Below are 23,911 nucleotides of genomic sequence, written 5' to 3'. Positions count from 1 at the left end.
CAATTTTTAAAAAATGTTGTAATCTGAGTTTCAACATGAGAGGAAGAATATTCTTCTTAACACTGAGTAGTTCCTTAAGGAGATAGACAGTGCTGTTCTTTTCATTGGGCTGGTGATGAAACAATGCAAAAACAAAGAAACCAAGAAAGAAACACAAAGCAACCGATTAGTGAAAACAATCATTTGCTTCAGAAGAGCAGTTATCTCTAGGAAAGGATGGTAGGGAGTGGAATCAAAGAAGTATATACAGGTGGCTTCAATGGTATCTGTAATGTTTGATTTCTGAAAACAAAAATTTGGAAAAAAATTAAGACCTGACATTCAAAAGTGAGCATGAGTGTTCACTGTATTATTCGCTATAAATTTTCTGTAGCTTGAAATCTTCTAGGTGTAAAAATAATTTTAATTAATATACAAACATCCACATAATTACCAACACTGAACATCCTCTGATGTTTAATAATGAAGTAGAGAATGAGACTTTATGGGCAGGATAAGTGGCTTGATCCATTATCTGTCTAGCCCATCTGTAATGCAAAATAGAAGAGCACAAATCACTTCCTTCTTACCACTCTTGAAATTCAGGCACATGTCTAAAAAATTCTGTGTGGCTTCTGATCACATTAAAGAATCTAGCCAATAATGACCATTAAGAATTTTCCTGAGCCTTGAGAAGTGACCAGGGCAGCAGAGTAGGAAGACCCTGAGCTTCCTTCCTTCCACATGCACACCAAAATTGCAGCGATTTACAGAGCAACTATCCATGAAATCCACCTGAAGACTAGGAGAAATTATCTCCTACTGCTAAGGAAGGAACCACAATGAGACTAGTAAGAGGGGCAGAGATGTGGTAGAGTCAAGACCCACAAATGGGAGGATAATTATAATTACAGAGGTTTTCTCCAAGGAGCAAAGCCCCACACTGGGCTCCCCAGCCTGGGGGTCTACACTGGGAAGATGAGCCTGTAGCATGTTGGTTTTGAAAGCCGGTGGGGCTTACTTTCAGGAGAGCCAGAGGACTGTGGGAAATATAAACTCCACTCTTAAAGGGTGCACACAAAATTTCACAAGCTCTAAGACCAGGGCAAAAGCATAACTCGAAAGGAGCATGGGTAAGACCCACTTGCAGGTCTTGGAGAGCCTCCCAAAGAGCAGGAAGCAAATGGAGCTCACCCTGGGGACAGAGACGCTGACAGCAGCCAATTTAGGGAGCTCATCCCATGAGGACACTGGTGCAGGTACGCGCCATTTTGAAACCCTCCCTCTAGCTTATCAGTGCTGGGACCCAGCTTCATGCACCAGCCAGTCCTCACCACCCCTGGGATACCCCAGGCAGGGACCTGGCCCCACCCAGCAGTGGGCTGACACTAGCCCAGGGATCCCCCCCAAGCTGCCAGAGGTGGTCATAGGACCCTCTTTACCCACTGGGGTGGACACCAGCCCTGGGACTCCCTAGGCCCTGCAGCAAGAGACACAGCTTCACCCACTAGTGGGCCAGCATTAGACTCTGGATCCACTGGGACACATCCCCACCCAACAGAAGGCTGACATCGCCTCCAGGATGGCCTGGGCACCTCAGCCAGCCATGCCAGGGTATGACCACGCTCACCAGTGGGCCATCACCAGCCCTGTCAGGAATCGACCCTGCCCACCAGGAGGCCACCACCAGCCCCGGGACCACCCAACGCCATGGCCCTATCCATCAGCAAGCTAACACTAGCTCTGGGACTCTGAGCCCTGCAGCCAGCCACCCCAGGACGTAGCTCCCCACCAGAGGGCCAGCGCTAGCCCCAGGACCCCCTGCAGCTCTGTAGCCAGTCGCCTTCTGAACCAGCCCTGCCCACCTGCTGGCCTGCACCAGGCCCTGGACTCCCCTGGCAACACAGCCAGCCACACCAGGACCCAGCCCTCCTGACCAGCCTGTCAGCACCAATAATTGGACACATCAGGCCAAGCAGCTAGCTGGGCAGGGACACAGCCCCACCAGCTGAAGGTCAGATGTTTCAGGATCTCCAGAGCTGCCAGCTGCCCTGGGACTTGGCCCTGCCCACCAGTGAGCAGGCACTAGCCCTGGAACCTACTGGGCCTTGGCCCAGCCCCAGTGGGCTGACACTGACACTGGGACCACTAGGGCCTCGCAGCTACAGATGCCAGGACCTGGCTCTGCCCACCAATGGGCCAGCACTAGCCCTAGGACCCATTGGGGCTCCGTAGCCAGTCGTCTAGCGACCGGGTCCTAGCCATCTATTGGTTGGTACCAGGACCAGGACTCCCCTGGCCATGAACTCCACTGCACCAGGATCTGGCCCCACCTATCAGTGACTGGCAGCCTTCACACAAGGCAGGGCCTGGCAACCCACTGTCCTACCCACAAAAGAGCCAGGCCTACTTGCATGCCCACAGTAGTCAGCCTGCCACAATAGAAAGACCCAAAAAGCCCACATAGGGGACACCTCTAAAGCATATGACTCTAGTGACCAGAGGGGAGCGTGCTGCTAGGACCCACATGAAGTTTTCTACATAAGGTCACTTGTCTAGAATAGGAAATGTAACCAACCTACCAAATACATAGAAATAAAAACATAATTAGACAAAATGAGGTCTCAGAGAAATACATTCCAAATGAAGTAACAAGATAAAACCCCAGAAGAAGAATTGAGTTAAGTGGTGATAAGCAATCTACCCAATAAAGAGTTTAAGGTAATGATCACAAAGATGCTTGGGAGAATGGATGAACAGAGGGAGAAGTTTTAAACAAATAGGAGATATAAAGTAGAATCAAACAGAGCTAAAGCATACAACAACTGAAATAAAAATACACTACAAGAAATTAATAGGAGATTAGATGATACAGAGGACGGATCAGTGAATTGGAAGAGCAGTGGAAATTACTACTCTGTGGGCTGAAAAGGAGGGAGTGGATGATATATTTACAGCAACAAAACGGAAAAAAAAAACCTACAACCAAGAATACTGTATCTAACAAGGCTTTCATTCAGATTTGAAGGAGAGATCAAAAGTTTTACAGACAAGCAAAAGCTAAGAGTTCAGCACCATGAAACTAGCTTTAAAAGAAATGTTAATGGGATGGAAGAATATTGTTAAAATGACCATACTACCCAAGGCAATCTACAGATTCAATGTAATCCTTATCAAAATATCAATGGCATTTTCCATAGAAAAAGAATAATTCTAAAACTTGTATGGAAACACAAAAGACCCAGAATAGCCAAAATAATCTTAAGAACAACAAAGCTGAAGTATAACACTCCCTGATTTCAAACTATGCTACAAATCTACAGTAATCAAAACAGTATAGTACTGGCACAAAAACAGACATACAGGGACTCCCCTGGTGGCGCAATGGTTAAGAATCCACCTGCCAATGCAGGGGACACGGGTTCAAGCCCTGGTCGGGGAAGATCCCACATGCTGTGGAGCAACTAAGCCTGTGCACCACAGCTACTGAGCCTGTGCTCTAGAGCCTGCGAGCCACAACTACTGAAGCCCATGTGCCTAGAGCCCATGCTCCGCAACAAGAGAAGCCACCTCAATGAGAAGCCTGTGCACCACAACGAAGAGTAGCCCCCACTCGCCGCAACCAGAGAAAGCACGTGCAGCAACGAAGACCCAACGCAGCCAAAAATAAATAAATAAAAAACAAACAAAAAAACCAGACATATAGATCAATGGAACAGAATAGAGAGCCCAGAAATAAACCAACATTTATATGGGCAACTCATCTACAACAAAGGAGGAAAGAATATACAATCGAGAAAAGACAGCCTCTTCAATAAATGGTGCTGGGAAACTGGACATTTACATGCAAAAGAATCAAACTGTATTACTCTCTCACACCATGCACAAAAATGAAATTCAAAATGGATTAAGGACTTAAACGTAAGACCTGAAACAATAAAACCTGTAGAGGAAAACATAGGCAGTACATTCTTTGACACTGGTCTTAATAATATTTCTTTTGCATATGTCTCCTCAGGCAAGGAAGGCAAAGCAAAAATAAACCAATGGGACCTAATCAATCTAAAAAGCTATTGCACAGCAAGGAAACTATCACCAAAATGCAAATCACCTACTGAATGGGAGAAGATATTTGCAAACAATATATCCAACAATGGGTCAATATCCAAAATATACAAAGAAATCATACAACTCAACATCAAATAAACAAACAACCCAATTAAAAAATGGGCAGGGTTCCAGGATTGACATTTTTCCAAAGAAGACATACAGATGGCCAACAGGCACATGAAAAGTTGCTCAACATCACTAACCCTCAGGCAAATGCAGATCAAAATCACAATGAGGTATCATTCCTACCTGTCAGAATTGCTATTACCAAAAAGACAACAAATAATAAGTGTTGGCAAGGATGTGGAGAAAATGGAACCCTTATGCACTGTTGCTGGGAATGTCAATTGGTGCTGCTACTATGTAAAATAGTATGCAGATTCCTCAAAAAATTAAAACTAAGCTACCATACAGTCTATGAATTCCAAGTCTGGGTATTTATCCAAAGAAAATGAAAACACTAATTTGAAAAGATATGTATACCCCTATGTTCACTGCAGCATTATTTACTATAGCCAAGATACGGAAGGAACTTCAGTGCCCATCAATAGATGAGCAAATAAAGAAGATGTGGTATGTGTGTGTGTGTGCACACACACACGCACCACACACTGGAATATTATTCAGCCATAAAAAGAATGCAATCTTGCCATTTGCAGCAACATGGATGGACCTAGATGGTATTCTACTAAGTGAAATAAGTCAGACAGAGAAAGACAAATACTATATGATTTCACTTAATTGCAGACTCTAAAAAACAAAACAGATGAACAAACATAACCAAACAGAAACAGAATCATAGATACAGAGAACAAACAGGTGGTTGCCAGAGGGGAAGTGTGTAGGGGGAAGAGAGAAATAGGTGAGGAAGATTAAAAGGTACAAACTTTCAGTTACAAAATAAATCAGTCACAGGTATGAAATGTACAGTGTGGGGAATACAGTCAATAATTACGCAATGCCGTTGCATGGTGACCAATGACAACTAGACTTAACATGATCATTTTGAAATGTACAGAAATCACTATGTTGTAGAATATGAACAGTGTTGTAGGTCAATTATACTTCAAAAACAAACAAACAAGCAAACAAACTAACAGGCTCCTAGAAAAAGAGATCAGATTTGTGGCTACCACAGGTGGGGGTTAGGGGAAGGGGGAATTAGATGAAGGTAGTCAAAAGGTACAAACTTCCAGTTATAAGATAAATAAGTACTAGGGATATAATGTACAACATGACAAAGATAATTAACACTTGTATGTTAAGAGAGTAAATCCTGAGAGTTTTTATCACAAGGAAAAAAATTTTTTCTCTACTTCTTTAATGTTGTCTATAGGGGATGATGGATGTTCACTAAACTTACTGCGGTCATCATTTCATGACAATATGTACGCCAAATCACTATGCTGTACATCTTAAACTCATACAGTGCTGTATGTCAATCATATCTCAATAAAACTGGGGCGGGGGGAAGGATTCTCCTGCGCCTTAATCCATTATCCAGCAGCCTAGTGTGGATTACACTTATCAACCCAAACTCATCTACTGACATTTGAGGTGTAACCAAAGACCCAAATTCAACTATTAATCAGTGTCTGTGTGCTCTTGGGCATGTTGCTTAATTTCTTTTGTAGCACAGTAAAATGGTGATGATAATGGCGCCTACTTAAGTTCTGGTAAAATAATCCTAGTTCTGATGTTAAATAAAAATGTTAATACAGTACCAAGCCATGGGGAATTATTCTGTCTGTAGTTCTTCACTTACTGGATTGGTTGGCAAACCATTCTGTTTCTTTTCTAAGACTATTCTCTAATGATTACATAACAATTTAATTTTCTAAAGATTAACTTTAATTGTGGAAACTCATATAAGGTTTGAATATATTTATTCTTACCAAAGAACTCTGTTTAGTCAAGTATTTGTGCCAATAATGTGGGAAACTGAAGAAATTAGTCTAACAAAATGGGACTAACACAAAGATTTTAAAAAATAAAAACCATATAAAGTTAAAATAAGAGCTATAACAGCAATATTAATTGAAAATAAAGATTTGAATGTACCAAAGATTAAATAATGATTTGACATATAGCTAAGATGCTTTCTTTTTTTTGAAATTGAAGTATAGTTGATTTACAATGTTGTGTTAATTTTTGCTGTACAGCAAATTGATTTTGTTACACATACATACATATATACATACATTCTTTCTGATATTCTTTTCCACTATGGTTTATCTCAGGATATTGAATATACTTCCCTGTGTGGGATACTTTATAAAAGGTTTAATATGACCATAAACCTACAGGATGGCTCTCAAACATCCAGGAAAACCCAAACAGGTCACATGATTTTCTACAGATGGTTTAAAAAGTTAATAGTATGAAGTATCCAAAATTTTATTTGAGACATAAATAATAAACTAATTCAATTTAAAAATTCTCAATAAAATCAAATATTTTCAAGTAGTTCAGTGGTATAAGGACAAATTTAAAAAATCATCCTTTTAGGCCAATAATAATGATTAACACCAATTTATTAAACTAAGAATATTTAAAACACAAATTCTGAATTCGGTGCTGGGTTATTTGCTAGTATGAAAGGACCCATAGAGAAGTAAATGCTTCAGGGAGGTGAGGGTAATCAACCAGACTTGATCCCAGTGTTCCCTTTTGGGAGATTTTAATTATACACCCACCAGAAACTTTTGCTTTGTCTCTTTAGTGAAGTAATTTTTTAAAAATTGAAGTACTGTATAGTTGATTTACAATATTGTGTTAGTTGCAGGTGTGCAGCAAAGTGATTCAGTTACACACACACACACACACACACAAATGTGTGTGTGTGTATATATATTCTTTTTCAGATTCTTTTCCACTATAGGTTATTACAAGATATTGAATACAGTTCCCGGTGCTATACAGTAAGTCCTTGTTGTTATCTATTTTATATATAGTAGTGTGTATCTGTTGATCCCAAACTCCTAATTTATCCCTCCCTCCCCCGCTTCCCCTTTGGTAATCATAAGCTTGTTTTCTGTGTCTGTGAGTGTTTGTTTTGTAAATAAGTTCATTTGCATCATTTTTTTAGATTCCACATATAAATGATATCATTTGATATTTGCCTTTCTCTGTCTGACTTACTTCACTTACTATGGTAATCTCTAGGTCCATCCATGTTGCTGCAAATGGCAATATTTCATTCTTTTTTATGGCCGAGTAATATTCTATTACGCACGTGTGCACGCACGCACACACACACACACCATCTTCTTTATCCATTCCTCTGCTGATGGACACTTAGGTTGCCTCCATGTCTTGGCTATTGCAAACAGTGCTGCTATGAACACTGGGGGGCATGTATCTTTTCGAATTACAGTTTTTGTCTTTTCCGGATATATGCCCAGGAGTGGAATTGAGTTTTTTTTTTTTTTTTTTTTTTTTTTTAACAAATCTCCATACTGTTTTCCACAGTGGCTTTACCAATTTACATTCCCACCAGCAATGTAGGAAGGTTCCCTTTTCTCCACATCCTGGAGAGGCAATTCTTGAATGTGAACTATGTGAAAAGTCAGAACTGAAACAATCTAAATGTCCATCAACAGGGCAGCGTTAAGAGTAAGCCACTGTTAAAAAGTGGTATTTTCAAAGAAATGATGCCAAGAGAAAGGGTTCAAAATCATACATACAGTTGTTTTATAGCTATGACTTTTTTAAGGCTGAAAGACATATTCAAAGAGAAAAGATAAAAGATATACCAAATTGCTAACATCAGTTGTCTTACTGTATATAGTAAGAGTATTGGGGAGTTTTTCTTCTTATTCTTCTGTATTTTCCTGAATTTCCTTAAGGTTATGTTTTGCTTTCGTGACAGAAAAACTAATTAAAAAAAATCCCTTTAAAATGACATAACATCTAGACTATGAAAAGCAGCTGTCAAAATAGTCCACTGTGAAGCAGGAGAGTGGGTAGGGGTGTAGACAACACAAAACTGGCCATGTGCTAATGATCTTGAGTGATGGGCACATAGCAGCTCACTAAACTATACCCTCTACTTTCATATCGTTTATAATTTAAAAAATAAGTTTAAAAAGCAATAGCTACTTCCCCACTACTTCTGAGAAGTTGTTGTGGTTTCAGACTGAAATCCATAGATCTGAGTAGTACTGGCTGGTAACAAAGTTACTAATTCTGTCTACTACAAGCAGTATTAAACAGGAATTTCACCACAGTTGAAAATACAGCTGGGACTTCCCTGGCAGTCCAGTGGCTAAGACTCTGCACATCCACTGCAGGGGGTGTGGCTTCAATTCCTGGTCAGGGAACTAAGATTCTGCATGTTGTGGCCAAAAAAAAAAAAAAAAAAAAATTCAGCTGACTCTTAAACAACCGGGGGGAGTTAGGGGCACTGACCATCCGAGCAGTTGAAAATCCCAGTGTAATTTTACAGTCAGCCTTCCAAATCCACGGTTCTGTATCCACGGTTCAACCAACCATGGATTATGTAGTACCATAGTTCAGGCTAGCTGAAAAAATCCATGTATAACTGGACCCATGCAGTTTAAACCCATGTTGTTCAAGGGACAACTGTATAACTGAATTAGGAGACCTGAGGAAATGGATTCATATCACATTAAATAAACCAAATAAACAAAAATAAAATTTCTTAATTCTCCTGGCATGTTATAGCGTTTTAGAATCAAGTTAGAAATATAGAACAGTTAGGCTTTTGACTTCCCTGGTGGTGCAGTTAGTTAAGAATCCACCTGCCAATGCAGGGGACACGGGTTCGATCCCTGGTCCGGGAAGATCCCACGTGCCGTGGAGCAATTAAGCCATTGCGCCACAACTACTGAGCCTGGGCTCTAGAGCCCGCGAGCCACAACTACTGAAGCTCACATGCCTAGAGCCCGTGCTCTGCAACAAGAGAAGCCACCGCAATGAGAAGCCCGCGCACTGCAACAAAGAGTAGCCCCTGCTCACCACAAGTAGAGAAAGCCTGCATGCAGCAATGAAGACCCAACACAGCCAAAAAAAAAACCACCAAAAAACAAGAACAGTTAGGCTTTGTTTTAGTACTCTAAAGAATAACTGGGTTTATGAAGGCAAAGCTAGGGATTTCCTTTGTTGTAAACAAATTTAATATGCAGAATTTTAGACTGGTAGCCTAGAAAAATTGAGGTCCTCCCCAATATTTATTTTCTATAAACCAAAGTCCTGGTATTTCAGATTGTTAAAGTGGAGCTACCCAAAGGAACTGCAAGCAGGTAAAGAAAATCTTATTCAAAAGAGGGGCCAAGACAACAGGCGCATGGAAAGATGCTCAGCATCACTAATTATTAGGAAAATGCAAATCAAACCAATAATGAGATATCCCCTCACATCAGAATAGGTACTGTCAAAAAGGTGAGAAATAAGTGTTGGCAAGGATGTGGAGAAAAGGGAACCCTCATATACTGTTGGTGGGAACGTAAATTGGTGCAGCCACTATGGAGATTCCGCAAAAAGTTAATAGAACCACCACATAATCCAGCTATCCTACTTCTGGGTATTTATCAAAAGAATATGAAAGCACTAATTTGAAAAGATAAAAGCACCCCTATGTTTACTGCAGCATTATTTACAATAGCCAACGCATGGAAACAACCTAAGTGTCCATAAATGAATAGATAAAGATGTGGTACATATATACAATGGAATACTACTTAGCCATAAAAAAGAAATAATGCCATTTGCAGCAACATGGATGGACCTAGAGATTATCATACTAAGTGAAAGTAAGTCAGACAGAGAAAGACAGCTATTGTATGATAGTGCTTATATGTGGAATCTAAAAAAAGGGTACAAATGAACTTATCTACAAAACAGAAATGGAGTTACAGATGTAGAGAACAAACTTATGGTTACCAGGGGTAAGGTGGGGGAGGGATAAGATTGGGATTGACATATACACACTACTATATATAAAATAGGTAACTAATAAGGACCTACTGTATAGCACAGGGAACTCTACTCAATACTCTGTAACGGCCTATATGGGAAAAGAATCTAAAAAAAGAGGGGATATATGTTTACGTATAACAGATTCACTTTGCTGTACATCTGAAACTAACACAACACTGTAAATTAACTGTACTCCAATAAAAAATTTAAAAAGGAGATGTGGTATATACATAAACAATGGAATACTACTCAGCCATAGAAAAAGATGAGATCTTGCCATCTGGGACAATGTGGTTGGACCTCGAGGGTATTACGCTAAATGAAATAAGTCAGACAAAGAAAGACAAATACCGTATGATTTCACTCATATGTGGAGTATAAGAAATAAAAACAAAGTAAGTGAACAAACCAAACATGCAGCTACAGAGACAGAGTGGTGGTTACCAGAGGGGAAGGGGTGGTGCGGCAGGGGGGTGGGTGAAATGGGTGAAAGGGATCAACTGTATGATGACACATGGAAACTGAAGTTTTGGTGGTGAGCACGCTATACTGTTTAGAGAATGCTGTGCGCATGAAATTTATATAATGTTATAAGCCAATGTTACTTCAATTAAGAAAAAAAAAGAAACAAAAAGATGGGCCAATACAGTTCAGCTTATTAAAGGTCTTTGAAACATAAAATAAAAACTGAGACATTCCATTATGCAAAATGTCCTTTACAGATTTTATGAAATAGGTAACTGGTTTGCATCATTACATCAATTTACATATAATTATATGGCCCATCTTTTGGTCAGTGGTTGCCTCTGTTCTTGGAACTCAGTATAGATGAAGCTGTAGCAGGCCATTTTAAGATGCTCTCTTTTACAAGGACATACGTAGCCTTTCTCTTTCTTTTCCACTTATCTCTTTGTCCTATTCTGGGAAAAAGAACATTCACTCTACTCAATCTTAAAATCCTGACAAACTTAAGCGGACAAAATACAAGGACATAATGGTATAATGATAATGGTATCATTATATCATAATGGTACAATGATAACTTAAGCTTAGGGCTTAAATGCCTACTATGTAGCTAATTTCTTGTCATTATTAATTAACTGAGAGGGTATTTTATCCAAGTATTAAAGTTTTCTAGCCAACTCGTAAACAGGTATCAATGAGAATGACCAAACTCACAAAAGAGATATCTCTCTGAATCCAAGAAGCAACTATAGGTTGTATGTAGTCCTAACCAGTAATTCTCTATCACTGGGGGGCCTCGAATGGAAACAAGCAAAAAACCAAAACCTGCAAAAAAAATCTAGCAGGTAAATATGGTACAATAGTATTCAAGTATTAGATAGGTGGAAAATCTCTAAGATCCCTTCAAAAACTGATTTTCTAACTACAATCTAACTACAATCTTAGTTCTTTTATTTGCTGTTACAGAATTAAATTTGAACTTCATTCCAAATTTTTCTTAAAGACTGCCATAATTATAGTTATTAGAATAAACATCAAGACAGCATGAGAATACAAATATAATCTGCCATGTCAGTATGTAAAATACAGATTTTAATTTTATTATTTAAATCCATGGGAATAATAGGTTAAATCATATATTAAGGTTAATTTCAAGGACTATTCCATAAATTGAAGAGTAACTTTTTTTGTATATTGACAAAGCCAGTAACATTCTAGATCATTACAAATATATTATACTTAACTCTTTTCTGGAAATTGGAACTGCAGATATTGACTTGATCAAGTATTCTGGAGGAAGATCCAACACTCTTGAAAGCTAAAAATCAAAAAGAACAAACAGCACAAGACTGTTAATATATTTGTTCCAGATTCAATAGAATGCTACTCAACAATTGAAAAAAAATATTGAGACACAACACAAATGAGCTACAAATGCACTATGCAATGTGACAAAAGCCAGACTCAAAAGGCTATATAATGTATGATTGTTTATTTGACATTCTGGAAAACCGAAAATTGTAAGGATAAAGATTAGATCAGTGGTTGCCAGGGGTTGAGGATGAGAAAAGGGTTTGACCATAAATTGCCAAATAGAACTGTTTACCAAAAAGGATGAATTTTATATTTATAAATTTTAAAATAGATTTTAAAAACTTTTTATTTATTTATTTATTTATTTTTACAAAAAAAAAAAAAGAAGGGATGAACTGCTGGGACCAAAGATAATTTGCTTTTTAATTCACTCATAAAATCTTTTTGTGTTAGGCACTGTTTTAGGAGTTGGCGATACAGCAGTGAATAAAAGAAACAAAAATCTCATGCTATTTAAATAAACAAGCAAACAAATACATAATGGGGGAAAATCTGACCCCCAGGCTCTATCAAAAGTTTACTCACTTGTTTGTTTGTTTATTTATTTATTTATGGCTGCGTTAGGTCTTTGTTGCTGCGCGCAGGCTTTCTCTAGTTGCAGTGAGCAGGGGCTACTCCTTGTTGCGGTGTGCGGGCTTCTCATTGAGGTGACTTTGTTGCGGAGCACAGGCTCTAGGCGTGTGGGCTTCAGTAGTTGTGGCATGTGGGCTCAGTAGTTGTGGCTCGTGGACTCTAGAGCCCAGGCTTAGTAGTTGTGACTCTCAGGCTTAGTGGCTCCACGGCATGTGGGATCTTCCCGGACCAGGGCTCGAACCCGTGTCCCCTGCATTGGCAGGCGGATTCTTAACCACTGCGCCACCAGGGAAGTCCCTAGTCACTTGTATTTTTGAAAAGCTCACTGAATGACTGTAATGCACAGTCATAGTTGTGAACTATTGCCTTCATCAGGAACTCAAATTATGCCTCATTTTTCTTTGAAACAATCCTATGAGTTTCATACTATTATAGCCTTCATTTCATGAATGATGAAACTGAAGTACAGAGAATTTATGTAACTTGCTTAGGTGGAAAAGCTGGGATGTAAACACAAGCTATCTATAACCAGAACCTACCTTCAACCCCTATGTCGTATCAATACCCTTTCAACAAGAAATGCATGAAAACGAAACAGTGAAAATAGCAGTACAGCCATAATGAATTTAAAACTGTCTTCATCTTTCTTGCCCACTTCCTCAATCCTTACGCAGCCTCTGCAATGGACAAGTCATGGCTGGTGAGAGAGAAGGGAAAGGGAGTAATGGGGTAAATAGGAAAACTAAAGAATGTAAGAAGCAATCTTAATCTTCCTCAGAGGGGTAAGTGTTCAGAAGGAAAGGAATAAAACTAAAGTCACTATCTCCATTATTAGTAATAATATTTACCCTATTATCAAAAGAAATCGTTTGTTGAATTTCATTAACATAAAAAAAGGTCAAAACTTGCAGACCAGGAGCTGTCATTTACCTTTAAGATACTCTATATATTTCTGCTGATCAAGTATGTGTTGATTTTTAAATTTAAATCTCAGAGTACAGTCTTTATTTTTAAATTCTAGCCTTTAGGAACTGAATTACTGTATCCTTTACAAAAAAGTCTTTTTTTCCTTAAGATGCTTTCCCAGAAGTGGATAAATACTTCCAAAGCACTTACAGAATAAAGGCTGTGACTATTCATGTTTATATTACAAAATGTTCCTGCCAAAACAGATACATCAGTAATAAAGATTCTATTATAATTTCTCTTAAAAAAAATTCAAATTCCAGTTCCACTTTTACTGTCTATGAGCCCTTGGGAAAGTCATTTTACATCAACAAGCTTAAGTTTTCACATCTGAAAAATGGGGATAATAAATCTATTAATAATAAACTAGGGCTCTTGTGAGGACTAACAAAATTGTGTCATGTAATAAGCACGTAATAAATATTATTTCCTTCTTCCTTTAAAAGGTTTTATTTTGGGAGACTTCCCTGGCGGTCCTGTGGTTAAGACTCTGCATTTCCATTGCAGGGGGCATGGGTCAGGGAAATAAGATCCCCCATTTTGGACATAATGTCTTTCAAACTTACCCATAACCTTCTCCTATAAGACCTTCTGCCTATCTTAGATATAACTAAACTCTGCTGGGGAAAAAAAAAAAAAAAAAGAATGTTGTTCACCATCCAGTTATACATGGATTAAGTCATTAGCCACTGCAGTTTCTGACCGATAATGAACCCTGAGAGGAGTTCAGGACAAAAAACAGGACGAGGCACACTGTACTGTGGAAAAACAGGCCCCTTAGATAGTTCTATGTACATCTCAGGAAGAATTTTAATAAAACCAGATTCTTGCATCTTCCCATATCTAGAAAAGCACCAAAATCATTAACAGAGATATCTGTCCCTTGGGACTAGCTGTCATCTTTTACTGAGACGTGAGCTTGACTGCACGTATTCCCCAGCCAACGATCATGATTAAACTGGCTCCCCCCCTACCTCCTCGGAGCTCACTCAGAGCTGCCGAGTGGCTGCCTCCCAGGATACAGTCATCAGTAAGGTCCCTCAATAAAGCTGAAACTGACAACTCACACCTCTTACACTGTGCGTTTTTCATTCAACAGAGGCCAATTTTTTCATCTTTATCTCACAAATAAGTTGTGAACTTTGGAATGTAAACATATTACCTAGGACCAACACAAAAAATTCCCTGATACAAACTAAAAACTACTTAAAGTTTATTTCTTCTACCATACCTCATTTGCTCCAAAAGAGCTCTGAGGGGGCTTAAACCATAAAAATAAAATGGAGGTATAAAATTGTGCCAGCAAACTCAAGCTAAAGATAATCAGACTTCTTGGCAACCAAGGTGCAAAGGGAAACTACACAGCACTTTTTACCTCGTAAGAGATCCAGCAAGTCAGTAGGAACAAAGTTTTCCTAAAAGTAAATTCTAAGACCAAGTTATATACACATGAAGATGCGTAGACCAAAATAGAAAATATCTTCAATAGTAATTTTACAAAGGCACAGAAACATTCTTATATGATGTAAATTTAAAAAACCAAGAGGAAAGGGACTGGGGGATAAAGGAGGAATGGGGAGTAACTGTTTAATAAGGACAGTTTCAGTTTTGCAAGATGAAAAGAGTTCTGGAGATGGTTGGTGGTGATGGTTGCATAATAATGTGAATGTACTTAATGCCACTGAACTGTACATTTTAAAATGGTTAAGATAGTAAACTTTATATTAGAGAAATGCAAATCAAAAATAAAATGAGGTATCATCTCACACTGGTCAGAATGGCTATCATTAAAAACTCTACAAATAACAAATCCTGGAGAGGATGTGAAGAAAAGGGAAACTTCCTACGCTGTTGGTGGGAATGTAAGTTGGTACAGCCACTATGAAGAACAGTGTAGAGGTTCCTCAGAAAACTAAAAATAGAACTACCATATGATCCAGCAATCCCCTTCCTGGGCATATATCCGGAAAAGATGAAAAGCCTAATTTGAAAAGATACATGCATCCCAATGTTCACTGCAGCACTAATCACATAGCCAAGACATGGAAGCAACCTAAAAGTCCATCGACAGATCAAGGGATAAAGATGTTACATATATTCAAGGGGATACTATTCAGGCATAAAAAAGAACGAAATAATGCCATTTGCAGCAACATGGATGCAACTAGAGATTATCATACTAAGTGAGTAAGTCAAAAAGAGAAAGACAAATACCATATGATATCACTTATATGTGGAATGTAAAAACATGACACAAATGAACCTATCTACGAAACAGAAACAGACTCACGGACATAGAGAATAGAGTTGTGGTTGCCAAGGGGGAGAGGTTTGGGGAGGGATGGAGTGGGAGGCTGGGTTTAGCAGATGTAAGCTATTATATATGGAATGGATAAACAACAAGGTCCTACTGTATAGCACAGGGAACTATATTCAGTATCCTGTGATAAACCATAATGGAAAAGAATACAGAAAAAGTATATATATGTATACATGAATCACTTTGCTGTATAGCAGAAATTAACAGAACATCATAAATCAACTATACTTCAATAAGACAACAAACCATAAAAAAAGATGTTAAATTTTATGTTATGTGTATTTTCCCATAATTAAAAACAAAACCCAGAAAGACTTTGGGATTAAGTAGTGGAAAGAAGTCTTCTTTACATAATCTCCCATTTCCTACCCATTATCAAAGTAAAATGAAAAGGAAGGAAGAAAGGAGGAGATAGGCAAAGCCTATGACATGATAGGCAAAGCCCAAAGTTATAAACTTCAAAAGTGGTAACCAAGCAAAGATACATCAGATTCTGAGAAGAAATGGGGCAGCCCTGTTTGGCAAGGCTCCTAAGCTGAATTAACAATTCTCATTAATACCCAAATCTGGAGAGAAAACACTGAATGAATTCCATTATTTTTTTCATCTATGCCTGAGAGATGCTACAGAACTGCAGGAAAGAATGAGTAAAAGAGAGAAGTGATTTCCAGCACAAGTGAAGCTTCTAGGGCAGAATCTGAGGGCCTCCCCAATGGAAACACAATACATTCCCCAATTACAGGGAGTAAATCCTGATATTGTGCTGCATGGGCAGGAAGAATCAGAGGAGGAACTTTTATAGGAAGATGGAAAGATATCAGAACTAGCTAGCAAAAATATGCCAAGTCAGAATTCAGGAGTAACATGTATAGGTCATCACGACCTCCTGGAGAGACAAAAGAGGAGTGGAAAGCTGCAGAGTTTATATTTTTGTAATCAAAAAAGTGAGGTGAGCCAAGAACAATTCTGAAATGGAAAGTGAAGAAGTCACCCACACAATGCGGAAGCAAATATAAAGTCTGGGCAGAGCTGTCAAGCACTGGTAAATGAAAAATAGGCATGAAAAACAGACAAACTGAAAAAGAGAGAGAGATATGGAGAGGGAGGGGCAGGGACTGAAAGAAAAAGACAGTATGAAAGGAATGTGGCATATAGGACATCAAAGAACTCTAGAAGAAAAATATAACAATACATTCTTCATAAGGGCTTCCAGATTTGTGAATAAGCAAGAACTGAAAGATGGAAAAACAACAGAGTGAGATAAAAAAGGAGTCTAAAGGTTAAATAAATTGATGATCAAACATTTATTATAGAACTATTAATTAAGAAACACAAAGAGTGTACTCAGAATTGAAAATAAAAGTATAACATATAAGGGCTAAGATAATCAGATAATACAGATTTTAAAAAACATAAAGAGATCAAAGATAAATAAAACTGGGTACAAGATAATCCAACTTTAGGATAACTGGTGTCCCTAAAATACAAAAAGCAGCACCAAAGAAGCAAGCAGACAGGAAGACAGGTACATTGGTTCTCCAGCAGCATTAAGGACAGAGAGACAAAGCACAAAGCCACACTCTTCAAAAAGTGATAGTCAAGAAAAGATACAAAAGATTCTCAAGCAGAATGGAGCGCCCTTATTTAGCAGGGCTCCTACCTTAGTCTTATTTCCCAGAAGCCATAAAGATGAATGAATAAAACCCAAGAAAAATAAAAGTATTCATAGATATATATCTTGGATCCCCAAAAGCAGGGCCTGGGAAAAGGACTGTACGCAGGTAGGTAGTTTATCTGGGAAGTGATTGCTAAGGGCAGAAGTGATATACTGGGGAGAGTGAGAGAGGAGAAAAAGTAAATACAAGATTGTGCTATCAAGTTCACTGCTATAGGCAATAGGGGCTTAATTTCTATCTTACTTTTCAAGAGGCATACACAATGTATATCAAAAGTGTCTATCCAAAAATAGGGAGCAGGAGCTTCTATCCCCCAGTGACTGAGGGGTGTCCTTGAGGGTGTTCACTCCACCACACTTGAGCCAAGTATGGGTTGGTAGCAGGCTTTCTGACAGCATGAAGTGCTGTTAACAGTAAGTGGATGGAAGCACATGTGAAACTGTTCACTTAAGTGGCAGCTAGAACCAGGTGTGACCAAGGTGATAGGAGATTGGGCATAATAGCCAATAAAAGGGAAATCCTCCCTGAAATTAAGAACGAAATCTAAATTGTATATTACTGCAATGGCACACCACTCAGCAGTAAAATGAAAGAACTGGACCTCTGTGCACCATTATGGATAAATCTTTTTTAAAATTTGAAGGAAACAAACAAAACCCCAAGTTGCGAAGGATAATTACAGTTTGATTACCACTTATATAAAATTTAGTAACTTGCAAAAGAATACTATTTAGGGATACATTCCTAGGTAGTAAGTCACATGCACAGGCATGATAAACAAAACCTCATATGTGAGGAAAGAGAGTTTGCATCCAGGGATGGGTACCCAGGAGATTTTAATAGTGTTTGTAATAGTTTATTGCTCAAGCAGGGTGAAGGGTACATGGATACTAACAGTATTCTTCTCCATGATTAAATATTTCCTAAAAAAAAAAAAAAAAAAAAAGAAAGAAACAAATGGAATCTATAGATCAAAATAAATGACTATGTCAGGAAAACATAATACAGAAAATTCAACACTGAGACACATCCTGGTCAAGTCACTAAATTTCAAAAATAAAGCACCCAATCAAGAAAACTCCAGAGATGAAATAAATGTACTTTACTTTGTAGCCATGTTACCTAATCACAAAGATCATGATCTGGTTAAAGTAAATAATTTAGCAATGATATAGTATAGGGCAAAATTCATCTACTGGAGAAGCTGCAAACTGATTTGTTTAATTTCACTTGCTCAGTTCTTTTCTTAATTTGAGTTAGTTGCCACCATATGAAAATTGGAAAAAAATTAAAATAACATTAGATTGTTATATGACATTTGCATCTGTAGTATCAGACTTTGGAAAATCAAAAATCAGAACTAAACAATCTGGTGTTATTGCTTTATTTCTAAAAGGAAGATTTTTAATATTATTTCTAAATTTATTATTTTCATATTATTTCTAAGCATGCTAATTTTCTAGTTATTAACCCTCCTTTTGATATGTCTAGGACTATTTTATCTGAGTCATAATTTCTTAAAAAAACAAAAGTAAAGTTAAAAAAAAAAAATCCCTTCTTGAAAAATCTACTCATAAAGAAATCCAGACAATTAAGCCATGTATCAGGAAAAGGATTGGTGGTAAGCAATGTATCCAATTCAAAATAAAGTGAATAAGAGATAAGTCATGCAAATACCATTAATAAACAGACTAAGTGCTACAAACTTGAGAAAGTTACTGAAACAAATTAGGAAAGGTAGAGGAAAGTTATACCAACTATAAGAGTGCTAATGTTCTCTTCTTTCATGGCAAGGGTTGATTCTGCCTAAATCTGAAACATCAAGATTTTTAAAAATTTATAATTAACATACAATATTATATTAGTTTCAGGTGTACAACACAGTGATGCATGAAATGATCACCAAAATAAGTGCAGTTATCATACAAAGTTACAGTATTATTGACTATATTCCTTATGTGTATGTTACATCCTGTAACTTAACATATTTTACAGCTATAAGTTTGTACCTCTTAAGTCCCTTTACCTATTTTGTCCAACCCCCTACCCGCTCCCCTCTGGTAAAAACCAGTCTGCTCTCTGTATCTATGAGTCTCTGAAACATCAAGATTTATAAAAATAAGCTCCAAATTGTGATGTTCTTCATAATCTCTTAACTGTAGAGGACTCGTTTAGGAAATTGATCAATAATTCTTTGAATTGCACTTTGGATTCTTTTTCTTTTGTTATATTCAAGCTAAACTGTGTTTAATACTTTTTACTTAAAACTGCATTTAGGTTATGAGTACGTGAGGAATCACAATAGTATTATACTTTTAGCAGTTGCACATTTTCCATTGTAAAACTTAAAAAAATAAAAGCTTGTTACAATACAGTCCAATTTTTATAAAACGCATATCTATTCTGTGTTCTTTTTTCTGCCTGTATATCTGCAAAGAAATGTATCTAAAATAGAGGTCAATCAATGTTAGTGATGGTAACTTTATTTTTTAAATTCTTTGCACCTTTTTGTATTGTAATTCTTTACAATAAGCAGGTATTATTTTTGCAAAAATGAGAAAGATTTTTTTCTTTACCAAAGCACAACTTCATAAAAGTATCTACTGTTAAGGAATTCCTACTGAAAATTAAGCAGTATGGTTCAGATATATAGCTTTCTGTTTATTTAATTTCATGTGGGTCTATTGGGCTGCACCTGCAGGCCTGCAAGCCTTGTTGGATGCCCAGCCTGGAGACCGAAGAAAGAGCCCAGACACAGCTACAGAGACACTACTGATTTATCGGATAGAGGATCTTACACGTCTGAAGCAAAAGGTCCTGGAGCAACACCCCACTGTGTATGGCTGACGGCAGACAGGACATGGCAGCCATCTTCGCTACTTGGGAGAGAAGGAGGCTACCATTTATAGGGGGAATTGACGTCAGGTTGGCTCAACAGTTACCAGAAAAACCAGCAGCTGAGGCAGGGGGCAATCAAGTAGGCGGTTACTGATTAAGCCCTATAATTAAGAGGACTGGGTAGTTATGTGAGTGAAGCAGGGACTGGTCAGCAGGGAATATACAGACAGCAAGGGAACAGCCACCTTGAATGGCCTGATCATACAGGTGCTAAAGCTTTCACCTAGGGTAATGGATAATAATAACGTCCCCAACACCAGAAAGCCTCTGAGGTGGTGGTGGTGTGGAGAGGGGCTTCAAAATACCCCATCCTCAGAACTCTAACAGATAATATAATGACTAATGAATACTGCATGCATACAGTACAAACACAATTCTAAGTACCCTATTTATATTAATTCCTTGAACCTTAATGACAAGCCTATAAGGAGCTAAATAATTTTCCACATTTTACAGATGAAGTACAGTGAACTTACACACCTATCAGAGAAGCTGGATTTAAACCCACGTGTCTTCTGTTCTTAATCACTATACCAGTGGTTCTCACATTTTGCTGCACATGGGAATGACCCAGGGATCTTTAGAAAACACTGATGTCTGGCTTCCACATGCAAATATGCTGTCTAATTAATACAGGGTATGACCTGGGCAACAGATGTTAAAAGGTTCTGGGGGTTGACTCTAACGTGAGGTAGAGCGTGGGGACCACTGAGCTATACCTTTCTGCTTCCTGGTCGTCCTTGGCTAGTGGTTATCAAGCCCGGATGAACACCAAAATCCCCTGATAAGGTTGCGAACTTCAAGGCCCCCACCCAACCCCAGCCCAAGGGGCCTGGGCTTAGGTATTTTTTTCAATGCTTCTCAGGTGATTCCAGTCTCAAGTAGACAAAGCTTGAGAAGCACTGCAGAGGGAGACACCAGCTGCCTTCCACTTTAACCATCAGTGCTCAAACTAGTGAGGGATTTTAATTAATTCGAGGAGTACCTTTCAAATGGGGTGGGCGCACACACACACACAAAGAAACAAAGAAAAAGGAACCACTGTCAAATGTCAGAGAGCGTGGTTTTTAATTCACCTACAGTCTCACAGGTTCAGAACTATTCTGGAAATAACAGGAATTGTCTCTGAGGTTGAACTTAGTGTTTTCTCTGGTGAAAATGTGACCTATGAGTTTCCTTAGCTACAGATTTCGTTTTTCCCCTTTAGGTAAAGGTGTTTCTCCTGGCGACAGGTGAAACAAGAGCCTATCGATAACTATCTACTTGAGGCCTCAGATTAGTGAAGGAAAATATTTTTACAGAATGTGCTAAAAGTTTACTCAGTTGAAAATAAAAATAATAAAAGAAGACTAAGGCTCAAAACTTTAGAGCTAAAAACAGAGGAATAAAATCCACAAAACAGGGGACTTCCCTGGTGGTGCACTGGTTAAGAATCTGCCTGCCAATGCAGGGTACACAGTTCAATCCCTGGTCCAGGGAGATCCCACATGCCGTGGAGCAACTAAGCCCGTGCACCACAACTACTGAGCCTGCGCTCTAGAGCCCACAAGCCACAACTACCGAGCCTGCATGCCACAACTAACGAAGCCCACGTGCCTAGAGCCCGTGGCTCCACAACAAGAGAAGCCACCGCAATGAGAAGCCCACGCACCGCAAGGAAGAGTAGCCCCCGCTCGCCGCAACTAGAGAAAGCCCACGCAGTCAAAAATAAATAAATAAAATTTATATTAAAAAAAAACCCCACAAAACATTAGTCACAGTCCTTGAGAAATAAACTGAATAACTTCCAACTGAATGAAGAGGAAATCTGAGGTTGAAAGCAGAAGCACTTCTTAAAGGGAGTATCAAAAGTGAAAATATACGTATGCCAGATCTGGGTTGGGAACCTAAGACCAGAGATTCTCATGTATAATATAATTATGACTAATATGTATTGAGCGCTCACAATGTACCAGGTACAATTCTAAGCCTTGGATTTGACAACCTGAAGTCAAAGATTCTAATGTAATAGAATCTTTGGCTCCTAGGGTACCCAGCATGAGAGAGCCATTAATTAATCAGCTTGTGGGCAGTTCTCAACCATTTCTTCCCCTGGCACACAGGCACACATAAGTCTTATGCTTAGTACTCAGGTACTGAACACAAAGCCAAAAAATATCCTATCAGTCTGGCTCTAGATAGGCTCTAAATTCATTTAGGAGCTAAGCTTGCCAGGTTCAAGATCAAAATCTCCAATAACCACATAAAAACTCTAATTTTGCAAATGAAAAAGAGATCCTTATGCTTTAGCAACCAAACATGTAGGTGGCAGAACTGATATCTTATGAAAATTAGTTCTGTATTTTATAACACAGTCTACAAGGCAATTAGTTTTAAAATTCTTGAAAGATTATCAATCACTCTTCTAGATCTTAAATTACTTAATCTGTCAATTACCCCTGGTTATTCCTCAGTTCTGACTCTCTAATATAACCAGGTCAGCTGTGGATGTTTGCCACCAAGAGCCAATGCACGAGTACTCCCACATCTGCAGAGATATTCTTCAGGTCTGAATTAGCTCAAAGACTCAAGCAGTAAGCAAACGAGGTATCAACGGAAACTTCAGGGTTCAGAAAAGAACTTCCCAAATGATTTGATGGGCAAGTCATTCGCAATTATTTATAATGAAAGAAATTTAGCATGGCTCTTACAGAACTTGTGGTTTGAAGCAGAACTGAATGCTAGTGGGCCTGTGAGAATAGGTTAGAAGCAAAGCACACACCTAGATAATTCAGTCAGTTACTGTAGCTCATCTGAATGTGGATGAGTAATCTTCCCAACGTAACCAGTTCTAAGCTGAAATATTTATGTTGGGAAGATATTTCAGCTTAGGACTGGATGACAACAACTGGACAAGTTTAACTGCTCCTTTAAGTCACACCAGAGATCTGACAACAAAACTCCTCAGCAGTCAAGGAGACCTCTCCTCTATTCACAGTTAGCAGTGTTATCTCCTCTATCAAGTTATGTAGATATAAATTAATAAGGAGGGGAACTTAAGGCCCTTAAAATGTAACAATTACATAACAACGAAATGCAGTTTGTGAGCTTATGCTGGAAAAAAAGGCTGTTGAAAAACATCAACAAAACTAGAATGGATTGTAAACTAGATAAAAGTGAATCAGTGTGACTACCCAAAGCAATCTACAGTTTCAGGGCAATCCCTATCAAACTACCAATGACATTTTTCACAGAACTAGAAAAAAAAAATTGCACAATTTGTATGGAAACACAAAAGACCCTGAATAGCCAAAGCAATCTTGAGAAAGAAAAACACTGGAGGAATCAGACTCCTGGACTTCAGACTATACTACAAAGCTACAGTAATCAAGACAATATGGTACTGGCACAAAAACAGAAATAGAGATCAATGGAACAGGATAGAAAGCCCAGAGATAAACCCACACACATATGGTCACCTTATCTTTGATAAAGGAGGCAAGAGTATACAATGGAGAAAAGACAGCCTCTTCAATAAGTGGTGCTGGGAAAACTGGACAGCTACATGTAAAAGAATGAAATTAGAACACTCCCTAACACCATACACAAAAATAAACTCAAAATGGGTTAA

General features: G+C 38.4%; 1 protein-coding gene across 5 annotated transcripts in view; it reads right to left on the bottom strand.

Moving 5' to 3' along the window:
* Nucleotides 1-23,911, bottom strand: part of RARS2 (arginyl-tRNA synthetase 2, mitochondrial) — an 80,544-nt gene that overhangs the window by 47,056 nt on the left and 9,577 nt on the right. For 4 of the 5 annotated variants that reach the window (XM_036871518.1, XM_036871521.1, XM_036871524.1 and 1 more), the window contains exon 2: nt 11,739-11,812. In XM_036871518.1, coding sequence (XP_036727413.1) covers nt 11,739-11,812 — 74 coding nt within the window. Of the gene's footprint in view, nt 1-11,738; nt 11,813-12,393; nt 12,413-23,911 lie in introns of those variants that run through there. The other variant, XM_036871523.1, reaches the window with a different exon arrangement.

The sequence above is a fragment of the Balaenoptera musculus genome, chromosome 12 (assembly GCF_009873245.2).
Source record: "Balaenoptera musculus isolate JJ_BM4_2016_0621 chromosome 12, mBalMus1.pri.v3, whole genome shotgun sequence".
In the NCBI taxonomy this organism is placed as follows: domain Eukaryota; kingdom Metazoa; phylum Chordata; class Mammalia; order Artiodactyla; family Balaenopteridae; genus Balaenoptera; species Balaenoptera musculus.
Note: the sequence above shows the minus strand (reverse complement) of the source record. Positions and strands in the feature narration are given on the sequence as shown.